Source organism: Eurytemora carolleeae, unplaced genomic scaffold, assembly GCF_000591075.1.
Source record: "Eurytemora carolleeae unplaced genomic scaffold, Eaff_2.0 scaffold95, whole genome shotgun sequence".
Lineage (NCBI taxonomy): Eukaryota > Metazoa > Arthropoda > Copepoda > Calanoida > Temoridae > Eurytemora > Eurytemora carolleeae.
Window position 1 is genome coordinate 449,500 of NW_019396113.1, and position 13,957 is coordinate 463,456.

At 35.0% G+C, this 13,957-nt stretch overlaps 1 protein-coding gene across 3 annotated transcripts in view; it reads right to left on the reverse strand.

Annotated features, from left to right (window-relative positions):
* LOC111695296 (conserved oligomeric Golgi complex subunit 5-like) overlaps nt 1-13,957 on the reverse strand; it is a 14,189-nt gene continuing 232 nt past the window's right edge. Inside the window, exons 2-24 of one of the 3 annotated variants that reach the window (XM_023464558.1) lie at nt 13,263-13,321; nt 12,316-12,457; nt 11,915-12,029; nt 11,203-11,291; nt 10,911-10,975; nt 10,436-10,543; nt 9,976-10,076; nt 9,638-9,785; nt 9,231-9,341; nt 8,500-8,604; nt 8,315-8,405; nt 7,992-8,061; nt 7,021-7,106; nt 5,049-5,234; nt 4,424-4,485; nt 4,145-4,221; nt 2,744-2,942; nt 1,922-2,006; nt 1,355-1,546; nt 1,057-1,162; nt 589-643; nt 363-508; nt 1-216 (exon numbers count right to left, since the gene is read on the reverse strand). In XM_023464558.1, the coding sequence (XP_023320326.1) occupies nt 401-508; nt 589-643; nt 1,057-1,162; nt 1,355-1,546; nt 1,922-2,006; nt 2,744-2,942; nt 4,145-4,221; nt 4,424-4,485; nt 5,049-5,234; nt 7,021-7,106; nt 7,992-8,061; nt 8,315-8,405; nt 8,500-8,604; nt 9,231-9,341; nt 9,638-9,785; nt 9,976-10,076; nt 10,436-10,543; nt 10,911-10,975; nt 11,203-11,291; nt 11,915-12,029; nt 12,316-12,457; nt 13,263-13,321 (2,360 nt within the window). In that variant the 3' untranslated portion in view covers nt 1-216; nt 363-400. Of the gene's footprint in view, nt 509-588; nt 644-1,056; nt 1,163-1,354; nt 1,547-1,921; nt 2,007-2,743; nt 2,943-4,144; nt 4,222-4,423; nt 4,486-5,048; nt 5,235-7,020; nt 7,107-7,991; nt 8,062-8,314; nt 8,406-8,499; nt 8,605-9,230; nt 9,342-9,637; nt 9,786-9,975; nt 10,077-10,435; nt 10,544-10,910; nt 10,976-11,202; nt 11,292-11,914; nt 12,030-12,315; nt 12,458-13,262; nt 13,322-13,957 lie in introns of all 3 variants that reach the window. The other 2 variants (XM_023464557.1, XM_023464556.1) reach the window with 2 other exon arrangements.

Genomic DNA, 13,957 nt, shown 5'->3' on the forward strand with positions numbered 1-13,957 from the left:
TTAATTTTATTTAAAAATTTATTTTCCAAACTTGCAAATATCACGCGTTGGTTGATGATAGACAGTATAACACAGAGATAAAACTAATCAAATACATAAAATATAAATAGTAATAGTAATAATCGGAATGTAAACATTTCAACTAAAAACATTCAATAAACCTTGTAGTACAATCTCAATTCAATAGCTGTTCTTACAAATTTTTAAGTGAAACTACTATATTAATAACAATTGTACAGCGGGACCCATAATCAACTTAATAAGATAATTTTTACCCATTGATAAAACTAATTGCTTTAAAAGATCAAATACAGACATGATTGGTTAAATGTCATTTTTCTATTCCAAAGCTTTATGGGTACCACTGTATACTGTACGTATCACACAATTAACTCAAACATCAAGATTCCAATCCCTTCTGTAGTATCTGAAGTAGGACTGGATACTGAGGAATATAGTTCTTATCCGACCTACTCCTAGACCCGGCTACATATGCTTCTAATGTGCCCTAAAGAATATTATAAAATTGTTTTATACAATATTTTAATAAGATTACATGTTGGACAATTTTTTGTATTTATTTTGTACCTGAATCAGAAGCAGTTTTTCTCTTTCATCATGTTTCTGGAGCCACCTTGTATACCTAGAAGACCCCGGTCAATTTAACTTGATTATTATCGTATATATAGGGTTAACAACAAGAGATGATAATTTAAAGACGACAAAAAAATCTTCTAACATGACAACTTGAAGGTTAAACTTAGTCTTCATATAAAATAGTTTTAAAATATCTATTCATAAAAGGATCGTGCATATCTACGGTTGGTTAAAATTGTAAATTGTAAGGAATCTAACAAAAAAAAATCAATTTGCTGTGTTATCTCCGGCTCAATACCTAGTTGAATTGCTGTTTGCTAAGAAAAACTTAGAAAATTGTAACTTGACAGTGCATTGTACACTAACACAAGTTTAAGGGCATTGTTTGTTCTTTGAAACCCCTCTATTCTTTTAAAGAGGAGGACTAGACAGATGTAATTCAGGATAATTTATTTTTACCTCGCTAACCCCCAACCCAGAGAAGCCTGAGGAGAAGGCATAACAGGTGGACATCTGGAGATAAGGAGATGTAATCCTACCGAGTACGGAACAACAGAACCCAGACCTAAGTATTAATAAATTACTTTTGTGAGTAAAATAATTTATCAAAAATTGGTAATGTTTTCAAGTTGATGTCCAATTCCTTCCCCCCCCCTTTCAAGAATTGAAATAAAATTACTTCCCAGGCCCGGAAATTCTAAATTCTTATTATTATTTGGGTTCTGCTTCTGACTACAGCCATGTTCCATATTCCTACCGTCGTATTTCTGAATATCCTCTGGGTTTAGGAAGAGCAGAGCCCTGTAAGACCGGAGAAGCTGGTAGGCTGGACCAATAGCATTGAGTCCGGTTGGACCGGAGCTACTAAATCCTGATGGGCCTAGGATCAGGGTCAGCGCAAACTCAAGTTGCGCGCAATCACTGGCAAGCCTCAGTGCACCACCAGCACCTAAAATCACGTGTTAAAAGATAACTATATTTTCAGAGGAAAATTTAACAGATTACTTGCCTAAAACTCTAGCTTTCTATCCTCCATATCTTTGCAACCTGATATTTCAGGCTTTGACTATTTACTTTCTCAGAATTCATAGTTTGAAAATCAAAACTCTACGATATCAGGTTTTAAAGATCGGCATATATATCAATACAAAATCGTTTACAGAAATAGTGATATAATACAGAGGCTGACATATATCTCAATACGGTATTATATCAACATTTTAGTTACTGACACTGTATTGATATAAATATATATTTATGCTGACCACTGTATAAGATTAAAAAAGTATTGTTGGAGGAAAGTAATTAATTGATCTTATCTAACCTAAAGGACGGATGAGGCTGGCATGTAAGACGAATTCATTAATAATCTTTTCTGCTAGAGGACGCAATTCTCCATCAAGGAAATCCTAAAAATAAGAAACGAAAAATCGACTAAGCCTTAAAATTTGTTTTCATTTGATATCATGTGTTAGGAAAGTTTAATGATTATAATCGCTATTATCAACACTTAATCTGTGATTTGGCTTGAGCTCCCGTCCGTTTATAGTTCTCATCAAAGACTCTATAAATAAAGATGATGCAATTGAAATTTATCTGACTATTGTGCACGCTCTGTACAGCTGTATTTGACATGATTGGATATTTTGGTTGCTTGAGCGTTCAACAACCAACATTAAAATAACTGCAGTTTAACACAATTAATAGTGAATGTTTTGTGCTAAAAGTGAACACAAATAAAAAAACGTTAAAAATTGTAAGTTAATGTCGTCTTTGGTTCATCATATTTGCGAATAAATAATTTTACATAAATGTATGCATATCTAACCCATTAACTCGGCAACTGATTTGTTGGGATTTGGGTTAAAAAGTATAAATCATTAAATGGAATGAAACTTCCAAGGAAGCAAAGACTGCCTTTATTCATTACAGATGACGACATTTGTTTTACAATCTTTATTAGACCAAAGTGAATAGAATTTGCGTAGATTTTCCGTTGCCGCATCTTTATATAGGTAGTCTTGGTTCTCCTGCATTAACTCAGTTGTGAGCTGAATGTAAACCCAGAAGTGGGAGACAAGCCAGTGACATTTGACAGTTTTTGCTTCTTTTTGGAAAATTAACCTTTCTAAGCTTTAAGATTTACCTTGCATGTGAAATGCTGAAGAAAATCCTTAGATATTCTCTCAAGGAAAGCTTGTAGCTCCTTCATATAAGGTGAGCAAGGAGGTTGTTTACTGTTCTCCTCCTGTCCAAACTCCTCCTTGTGGGCCGTCAGCAGGATGGCCTCAACAGCGTCCTCGATAGAGGACAACAGAGGGGCGATCGTAGAGACCATTTGGGCACTAAAAATTAATAAATAAATATAACAATATTTGTAATTTACCGACTACGCAAAAAAGAATCTACTGTGAAAAAAGAGCGCAAACAAAAATAAAATACAAATTTTCAAGAATTTACAAAACAATTAATTAAAAAAGATAAACAAAAATTGCAAAGATTAAATCAACGAAACACTGATTTTCTCGCTCAAATTAAATATATATATATATTTATGCATTTAAGTTGTTCGTCTACTGTCCACCTAGTCTACCTTGTCCACCTAGTGTACCTTGTCCACCTAGTCTACCTTGTTCACCTAGTGTACCTTGTCCACCTAGTGTACCTTGTCCACCTAGTGTACCTTGTCCACCTAGTGTACCTTGTCCACCTAGTGTACCTTGTCCACCTAGTGTACCTAGTGTACCTAGTCCACCTAGTCTACCATGTCCACCTAGTGTACCTTGTCCACATAGTGTACCTTGTCCACCTAGTGTACCTTGTCCACCTAGTGTACCTTGTCCACCTAGTGTACCTTGTCCACCTAGTGTACTTTGTCCACCTAGTGTACCTTGTCCACCTAGTGTACCTTGTCCACCTAGTGTACCTTGTCCACCTAGTGTACATTGTCCACCTAGTGTCTTGTCCACCTAGTGTACCTTGTCCACCTAGTGTACCTTGTCCACCTAGTGTACCTTGTCCACCTAGTGTACATTGTCCACCTAGTGTACCTTGTCCACCTAGTGTACTTTGTCCACCTAGTCTACCTTGTCCACCTAGTCTACCTTGTCCAACTAGTCTACCTTGTCCACCTAGTCTACCTTGTCCACCTAGTGTACCTTGTCCACCTAGTCTACCTTGTCCACCTAGTGTACCTTGTCCACCTAGTCTACCTTGTCCACCTCATTAAACAACAAACTTAAATTTGAACTGCGAGGACTGGGGGCAAAGAAATTAAAATATTTCTAGGTAACTTTTTATACGTGTTAACCACTTTCTTTGAGATTAATATATTCATTTTACAATTTACTTAAAGTACAATTTCTTAAGATTTTTAGTGGAAAATGTTAACTTAAACTGACAAGTTTATCCTCTTTTTTTAAATACCTCAAACGAGAAATTTCATTGTTAAACCTAATGTTATCTATTCTTTTCTAACAATATTTTTGTAAGAGAAAGAAGGATAAAATCCATAATGGACCCCTGCATTTTATAGATGTAAATATACCTGATTCCTTTTCCAACCTCGAGCAGAGTTTCTATCTTCTTAGATTTATTTTCAGCAACAAGACGGGTTAACCCAATCTACGAGAAGTCAAACCACTTGGTTTCAACAAAATCTTATTTTAGTTCAAACATTTTTCTTAGAATCTACAAAGCAACGATTTTTAGTTTTCTTGATTGGTCGAGAAGATTTTAAGAAGACACCAAACCCCAGAAGTATATGCATAAGGGCTCTGAAAAGTCTGCAAAACATATTATTGAATAAAAAAGAATATTTAAAAACCTGGAAATCTGCCAAAATATTCACAAGCTCGACATTCTGCTTCTGCGCAACTGTTGGGTAACCTAGATTATGATAACGAATAAATTGTTGGCTTTCAGGGACGATAGACTTAGAATTAGGAATTCGTCAATTATAAGAATGTTATCATCTTCTTATCCAAGAAGTAAAAAAATATGTACAGTGATAACCAGAAAACTCTGAAATAAGAAGACGATTTTATTGCAATACTTAAGCCTATTTGATGTTGTTACAAAAAAAATTGATTTACTAGACGTTTATCAAATCACTAATTAAATGAAATGGGTCTGTTTACACTGCACAATTGCTGTGTCCCATGCTTATTGGACTATTCAAAGTCATAACTTGAGTCAAAAAGTCGTCTTTTTATTTCAGAGTTTTCTGGTTATCACTGTAGTAAAGTTTTTCTAACTTACATATGATTGATCACCAGCGACTAGCGGAAATAAGGCAGGACAGAAAAATTAAAAAAAAAAACCAAAAACAATTAACAACTGGCCTTACATGCATACTAGGACTTAGAGAACTGAATTTCAAATGGAGGGGGGGGGGAGTGGGGCGAGAATATGAGTTTTCTTATGATAACTATCAATTTTACTATTGTTACCTATAACTTGACTGGCATCTGAATCTGCCTTCGCCGCCTGCTCACATTTCACACAGAACAGTTTAATCGTTTTAGAAACATTACTGAGGACTGAAGCCTGAAGCCTAGGTTCAACTGCTCCGATATTGAGCTCACTACTGAGGGTAGTGAATATACCTGACACCTCGGTCTGGCTTGGCACTCCACCTACACAAATAAGTTACTAAAAATGAATGAATAAAAAATGTTCTGCAAGATTGCGGACCGCCGCCAAAAATGCAACAGCAACGAGAATGGATGTTTACTTGACATAAGTATATATTACATTACTTTACAAAACATAAAGCAAGATTTGATTTATTTTTAAGTTTCGATGAAAACGCGACCTTCAGAAGTACGTTGGACATTTTCTCATAATTCCTTCTTGTTTAAATATGTTTTAAAATCTAGCATTTCAAAACTGAACAATTATTTTTATAAGAGGAAAGGGTACGAAAATGAGCTATTCCTTGAGAAACAAATGCTAACAATCCTCTTTTTTTCCTCCAATATGTTGTTAAACTTTTTTGAGATTTACTTGAAAAAAAATTTTCGTACACAGCTTATTTTGGTTCAACCCTACACAAGACAAAAAATACCACTTCCAGCAGAGGCGTCCTCAGGGGTTATGGTGGCTCAGCATCCATCTATGGTTTCAAGGGGATTTTGGGGTCCCATTGGTTGATGAGCCCCCCCCCCCCTCATTATAGAAAGATAAAAAGCCCCCTAGACAGATTTATGACTAGTTTCCGATTGCATTTTAAACATCTCAAAAAGTCAGTGTACACTGTACATTCAGCTTTTAGAGAGGCAACAACTGGGTATTCAGAGATACAGGGCGAGAGAGAGAAAATGGAAAACTAGAGAAACTTTAGCCAGGGGTGTATATGGGGGGGTAAACAGTAAACACCTCCTGCACACAAATGGAAAAGAAAAAACGGAACTACAAGAAACATTGAAGGCCTACATTAATCTTTTCACGCTGTTTTAACCTGGAGAATGGAGGTTTTTACCCTAGCTGTAATACCTTTAACTATTTAAGGATCAGACTGCAGGAACCAGAACAAGATGAAAATAAGATTCAAGGATGGACAATTTCAACTCAAAATAAACTTCAAGCTTAGAAGTCTATCTAATGAAATTTTAGAAATATAAAAGCTTGGAACAAAATTTTAATTAATTTTATTAAAAACTAATTTTTGTATTTTTAGTTTTTCACCGTGTTGAGAGATGAAAATAAACTCTAAACCTACATCTTCTTTCAAAACGAGTGCATAAAAGATTCCAAAGAGTGTGTTTTACAAGACCCCTACTTTTCCCAGATGCTCAAAAAGTAACAAAATTTCTGGGATTGTACACTAGCTAGATCCAGAATTTACTACTAGCAGCTTTAAATAAACCCCTTAATATCAAGCCTGGGTAGCTGTTATTAAGTATCCGAACTCGTCGGAAAGACTTTAATTCTTTCAAATGAATCTGGTTCTATGTGTGTAAGCATCAAGGGAGATCTGAACAGTCAGGTTCTTATACAACTCTCTCCAGTTCTTGTGGCTGAACAGAACCCTGTGTGGAATAACATGGCAGTACACTCTACTTGGGAAAACAGAAATTAATATATCTCCCAAGCTGTTATTGTAAGCTATACATTGCATAGGCGCTGAGAAAGCTGTATCCTGAAATGGGAATGCTTAGTCAGACCATACATAAACAAGAACGAATAATCAGAAATATGCGTCAAAATGCATTTTCCCTTGTCTACAAAAGATTAGATTGTGTAGATCTAAAAGAGAAGAACAGAAAACAGATGTATGATCAGCTAAAAAGAAGATACAACAGTCAGACCAAAAAATTCACTGCTCTTTTTTTAAAATTTTGTTTAAAACTTTTTTTATTTAAAATAAACTGTTAAACGAAACATCTCAAAAAGTAAAATGAAGAACAAAAAGTTACTTACCTCCGCTGAACATGAGGTTGACCGGATCGAAGAGCCTGGAGAGAGATCTGGCAAGATAGGCGTGTTCAAACTGTTCCAAACTCTCACTAGAATAGATAATTTAAACTATTTACGAAAAACAATTTAGGTTTTCCTTTTAATTATTTATTTTATTTATCAATACCGAGAGAAAGAGGTCGATAGGAATTAATTACATTTTATCAATGACGTATTGCAACAACTTTTAAACTAGTTATATCGTTAACAAACGGGTAGTAAACAGTGATTACCCTCTTTTCCTGTACCCTAGAAATCCGAGCCTTGTTCAAAATCTTTGTTATTGTTTACAAAAATTCTAGTTCATTAACTATCTTATATAATGCGTCTTAAAATGGATATAAACACTACCGTCCTCGCCTGCAGGTCTTACTTCTATCAATCAATGATCACATTGTGAAAAATTCCATTAAACACTTCATTAAAACTCCACAAAATCTCCATATAAATTCTCCATTTGAAACTCCATTTAAAACTCCATTTAAAACTCCATTTAAAACTCCATTTAAAACTCCATTAAAAACTCCATTAAAAACTCCATTAAAAACTCCATTAAAAACCCCATTAAAAACTCCATTAAAAACTCCATAAAGAAACTCCATTAAAAACTCCATTAAAAACTCTATTTAAAACTCTATTTAAAACTCTATTTAAAACTCCATTAAAAACTCCATTAAAAACTCCATTAAAACTCTATTAAAAACTACTCTATTTAAAACTCCATTAAAAACTCCATTAAAAACTCCATTAAAAACTCCATTAAAAACTCCATTAAAAACTCCATTAACAACTCCATTAAAAACTTCATTATAACTCCTTTAAAAACTCTACTTAAAACTCCATTAAAAACTCAATTAAATACTCCATTAAAAACTCCATTAAAAACTCTATCTAAAACTCCATTAAAAACGAATTACATCTTAAGAATAGATTACCTTAAATCTGCTCCAAGTTCTTCGTTTAAAAATGGATCTTTTATTATCAGAGATTCATCCATAATCAGTCCTTGTTAAACAAAATTATTTTTACATAAGATTTTAGCTATGTATTTAGTAAATCAAAAGAAGAAAAAACATAGATTAAAAACTTCAGATACATTGTAAATTTTTTACTTTACAAAAGTATCTCGAGAGCTCAGTAACTTATGTTTTAGTTATATTTAGTTTATTGAGCAACAGTTATTATATGCATAGAAATGTGGGAAAGTGTAGGGGGTCAGGGAACAGGGAAGGCAGTGGGTAGGGACTAGGGAGGATACCTGTAGTGTTTACTTGTACAGCACTTAATCTAAGCTTGCTCCAGGTTTCAAGATAAAGACGAAGCATTTTAGGATATTCTCCTTCAAACGCCTGCACAAAAACAAAAAAGACAAGAAAATCAAGGACGGTAAAAAAAATAATTATATTTTTGGAACTAGAACTCCCTTAAAAATTTGCAACGTGCCTGCTTAATGAAGTTGGATTTAGAGGCTGATGTAACAAGAACATCACGAAGAATCTTCGTTACTTTACTCCAGGATAGATCAACTATACTGGGATCATGCCCCTCCTAGGATAATTAAAATTATTAACATTCAACCTACAGTCAAAGTATCATGTCCTGAAGGCTATGTTACGTTGAGCTCCAGGGTCGATTTCAAACCACTTACCTTTGTCTACTTGGGTTCTAGTGGATTTTTTAGGATAGAATACCACAAAAGTAATTTACTTCTAATTGTTTAATTATATTTTGTAAAGAGAGAATGTGTAAGGTAGATGTGTAATGTGCATCTTACCTTAGCGAGGGCGGATATGTAAGTCAGATGTGTATCTAACCTGAGCAAGGAGGGGTATGCAATGCAGATGTGTATCTAACCTGGACGATGGCCGATATGTAAGGCATATGTGTATCTAACCTTAACAAGGGCGGATATGTAAGGCATATGTGTATCTAACCTGAGCGAGGACGCATATGTAAGGCATATGTGTATCTAACCTGAGTGAGGTCGGATATGTAAGGCATATGTGTATCTAACCTGAGCGAGGGCAAATATGTAAGGCAGATGTGTATCTAACCTCAGCGAGGGCGGATATGTAGAGCAGATGTGTATCTAACCTGAACGAGGGCGGATATGTAAGGCAGATGTGTATCTAACCTGAGCGAGGGCGGATATGTAGGGCAGATGTGTATCTAACCTGAGCGAGGGCGGATATGTAAGGCAGATGTGTATTAGGATCTTGTTTCTTAGCTAATAATTTCTGAAGCTGGAGAATCCGAGATATTGTAGTCCGCACTAATTCAAGAACCTGTGAAACACAATTAAAAAGACTGTCGTTATGATACTTCAGTGTCCTTCCATTTTTAAAAGGCATGTCCGATTCACAACAGTAGCCTTAAACGCGTTGTCGGATCAAGAATGCATAAGATATCCATAAATTTCTCTTATTAAAATTGATTAACAAGTAAGTTTAAAATTAAACAATTTTCTAGCTTGAAAAACGAAAAAATCTTTCACATCACGGATTAGATAAATGGTATCGTTGTAAATCAGGAATGCCACTCTTTAAGACAGGTTAATTTTTGAATAAAATCGATTAGAAACCTGATCCAGATTTGTCCAGAGAGTTGCTCTAAATGCTGCCATATTACTTGGTGCTGGCATCGACGCTTTACCAGGTCCACCTCCTTTACTAGCTCCACCATTCTTACTTCCGCCTTTACCCGCCTCATCCGCCGCAGCAGATATCTTCCTAGAAGACAAAAGAAATATTTTTGAAAATATTTCACAAAACATGTTAAGAAATCTGGTGTTAAACTTGACAAGGCAAAACCATAAAGTTTTTTTTCCCTAAAACTATCATTTCTAAAATTATCATATAAATGTCGGTTGAAGGCATTTAAGTAAAATGTCTCTAAAAAATGAGTGAGGCTGAAACCAACCTAATATCTAGCAGATCAGAGGCTTGAGTTTTAAGCCTAGTGAGAGAAGTATCCAACAGTTTAGTTAGAACCTCAGGAAGAGTTCCAAGATTGTAGAAAACCTTAAAATAAAATAGTATTTATTTTATTTGGCTTATTTAGTCACATTTTAAACGTTTATAAATACTTAACAAGGAAGTTAAGGCCGGTATTATAGATGAATAAGGGTTCAAAAAGCTAATACTGCCTGTAAATTATCTGCAACGAGGGATGTTTTGCAGTAGAAATTAATCCCAAATTCAAAGACAACTCTAAACACTGGATTTTCCCTTGATCTCCTATGTTTTTTTTAATTATACCAAGGGCAGCAGATGAAAAATAAGATTCCACCATAGTAGTAGGACTGAGAGAATCATTGGTAGTGATGTTTGTCACAAGTTGATAGATTATTTCGGATCAGTCAATAAAACTATAATTATACCTGTAGTCCTGTGCCAAGATGGGACTGGTTTGCAGTCTCCATACCTCTGGTGAGCAGTGTCTCCCCCTGTCTCTCAACATCTGTTCTCCACGCCCACATTCTCCGAACCTAAGATTGGATAGTATTTAATTTACAATTGAGGCACTATAAGACCCGTAAATCTGTGGTGATGAAAGACGACATATCAAGTATTATAATGTTTATTAAATGTTATTTTAAAGCAAATAGTTTTACAAGTAGCAAAAATCAAGTAGTTAATTTAAATGGGTCTGTTTACACTGCACACTTGCTGCGTTTTTAAGTTATAAAATATGAGTTTAAAAGTCGTCTTCCTATTCCACAGTTTTATGAGTTCCACTATATTTTCTTTTTAAAATTTTTTGGGGGTTAATTTTCAGATTCAGAAAATATATAATTTCTGGTTTTCCTTCTGGTTATAAACTTGCAAGTTATAAATATAATAAAATAGACGAACCTCTCCTTCCACCACTTCAATACCAGATAGATCCCCTTCAACCAGTTCTCCAAGCTCAGCTAGACCTTAAACAAGAAGCTTTCTTCAAATATCTCCAGTTTGATGGGAAATTATTTTAGAGTAAGTTTGCCAAGAAACAAGTAAAAACGAAGTTTAAAGTTTTATCTAAATGATATTTTGCTTTATAAATGAAACGTTCTATATAATCATCAAAGTCAAATATTATCAGATATAAAGAAGCAGATGTAACATCTTGAAAGTCGTCATCTAGTCCCCTGTATTTATTAAGTACCTGACGCTGCTTTAGCAAGATCTAGGTCCCCAGTTCCAGCCAGCTGTACAGATAAGCGTTTAGACAGCTGAAGGATACGGATAACTCGTCTGAACATTTAAATAAATTTGATTAATAACCAGTCAACTATCATCCAGTTGGAAATGAAAAAAGTCTTGTGTGTGCCAACATTCCGACTGTCAAGGCACAGGCCCATGACTGACAAAAAAATAATATTTTCAGTATTAAATACCACCTTTTATCTTGGGGAAGCAATCAAGTTAAAAATAATTTAAAGAGAGACTCTGTCCACCCAGAAAAGTACTATTTCTGAACTTTTTGACTGGGGCCGGATTTATATAACCTAGAAAGGATATCGGCTGTGTTCTGTAATCTCTCAACACTCGGTGTTCCCCGATTTATCTAACCTGAGGATATCAGCAGTGTTTTGTAATCTCTCAATATTCTGTGTTCCCTGATTTATCTATCCTGAAGATACCAGCAGTGTTCTGTAATCTCTCAATACTCTGTGTTCCCTGATTTATCTAACTTGAAGATACCAGCAGTGTTCTGTAATCTCTCATTACTCTGTGTTCCCTGATTTATCTTACCTGAGGATATCAGCAGTGTTCTGTAAACTCTCCAGACTCTGTGTTCCCTGATTTATCTTACCTGAGGATATCAGCAGTGTTCTGTAATCTCTCCAGACTCTGTGTTCCCTGATTTATCTTACCTGAGGATATCAGCAGTGTTCTGTAATCTCTCCAGACTCTGTGTTCCCTGTTTAATCTTGCCATAAGGTTCTGCTACTCTAGATCGTAATCTCTCACTGCTCAACTCCAAACTCCCTGGTAAAATGGATTGGTTGGTTAATCATGAATTAGGATCAAAATATGAATAGTTTTTTTTCTAGGAAGATTAAATGTATAACTTATGAGGTGAAGGAAGCAGTAATTGAAATGGGTGTAAAAGTGCAAAAAAAACTGAGTAACAAATCTAATCTTTTTTAACACTACACCCTCTTGCCTGAGATTTCTTTTCATAAGAAGTGAGAAATCATGACGAGGTCAGAAAAATACAACGACAAATAATCCAAGAAGAAAGTAAGAATCCACACAAAATGTTAGTTCCTACCAATATGCGTTGCCATGGCAGCTAGGCTCTGCTCTAGCTGTGAGTTGGATACAGCCCTGGATAGTAGATCATTGTAGTGCAGAGATACATGAGACTGTATAGTAGAGTCCAGGTCAGATAACGCAATACTCAGCTTGTTCACCTAAAAAAAGTAAAATTCAAGGACACGTCTTGTTCACCTAATAGAAGGTAAAAATCAAGGACACGTCTTGTTCACCTAATAAAGGTAAAATTCAAGGACACGTCTTGTTCACCTAATAAAAGGTAAAATTCAAGGACACGTCTTGTTCACCTAATAGAAGGTAAAATTCATGGACACGTCTTGTTCAGCTAATAAAAGGTAAAATTCAAGGACACGTCTTGTTCAGCTAATAAAAGGTAAAAATCAAGGACACGTCTTGTTCAGCTAATAAAAGGTAAAATTCAAGGACACGTCTTGTTTACCTAATAAAAGGTAAAATTCAAGGACACGTCTTGGTTATCTAATAAAAGCTAAAATTCAAGGACACGTCTTGTTCACCGAATAAAAGGTAAAATTCATGGACTATAAAGTTGTGAACTTGTGAATTTCAACTGCATGAAATTGTAAATAAAAAGATTCCAAGTTGGCAGCTACATCAAATTTATATTTGATACTTGTAGTGCTGGACCAAGCGTACAGGGAGGGCCTTAACTATCATGCCCCTTCCTCAATCGCAACTTCATAACATTATGTACATTGTACTTAATTTTACTATGGTTTCATAATCAGGGGTTACATAGTTTAGGAGGGTATGCTATCGCCGATCGCGGAATTAGGGATAATACATAAATTTTAGGGGAGTATCGATGAGTAAGGGGGGGGGGGCAATTGATGTATAATTGTTCGACCCCCCCCCCCCCACACTAAAAAGCTTCTAGAACCAATCATTTCAAAGTTCTACATCCGGGTTAGTTATTAAACCTACCTCTTGATTAATATTACCCTGCTGTAGTATACTGGTTGCATGAGATTCTACCTCAAAATCTACCAAAATCAACAAATACTTGTAAAGAAAGAAGATATAAGGTAACACTTGTTGAATGTTGATGTTATCAAGGTTTAGGGAGGGGAGAATGAATTTTTATTTATCTTTCATTTACTACTCTACGATTAACTATCCGTAGTCAAGTTTGTATTTACCGCGAGAAAAAAAAACTAACTCAGTGAACTATTGTAATTTGCATAGCAGTATAAAAAAAAAAAAAAAAAACAGAAAATACGGTAAATGACAGTAGTTTCCCTTTTTTATAAAAAAAAAACTTGTCTGTACATGTTTTTTTGCCCGTTTGTGTACAATAAACATTAACACAGGCCATAGCTGAACCGTTTGGGCCCAAATCTTGTGTGGGACCTCACATGACCCTAGGGAAAGATTGAGCAATGAGCAACTATTGAAAATTGAAAAAAAGAGATGGACGCGAAGCGCCTTAATAGCCTCGTAATCTTGAATCTCAGTTAAAAGTATCCCTGCAGGGTATGACCATCACGGGATATCAAAATGGAATTAAACTAATCCGTTGATCTGGCAGTAGATGGATGGTAAATGCTTGATTCCGAGATTCACAACATTAAATTTTTTCAGTTCTAATTTAATTTTTAAAATCTTAACATATCAGTTAA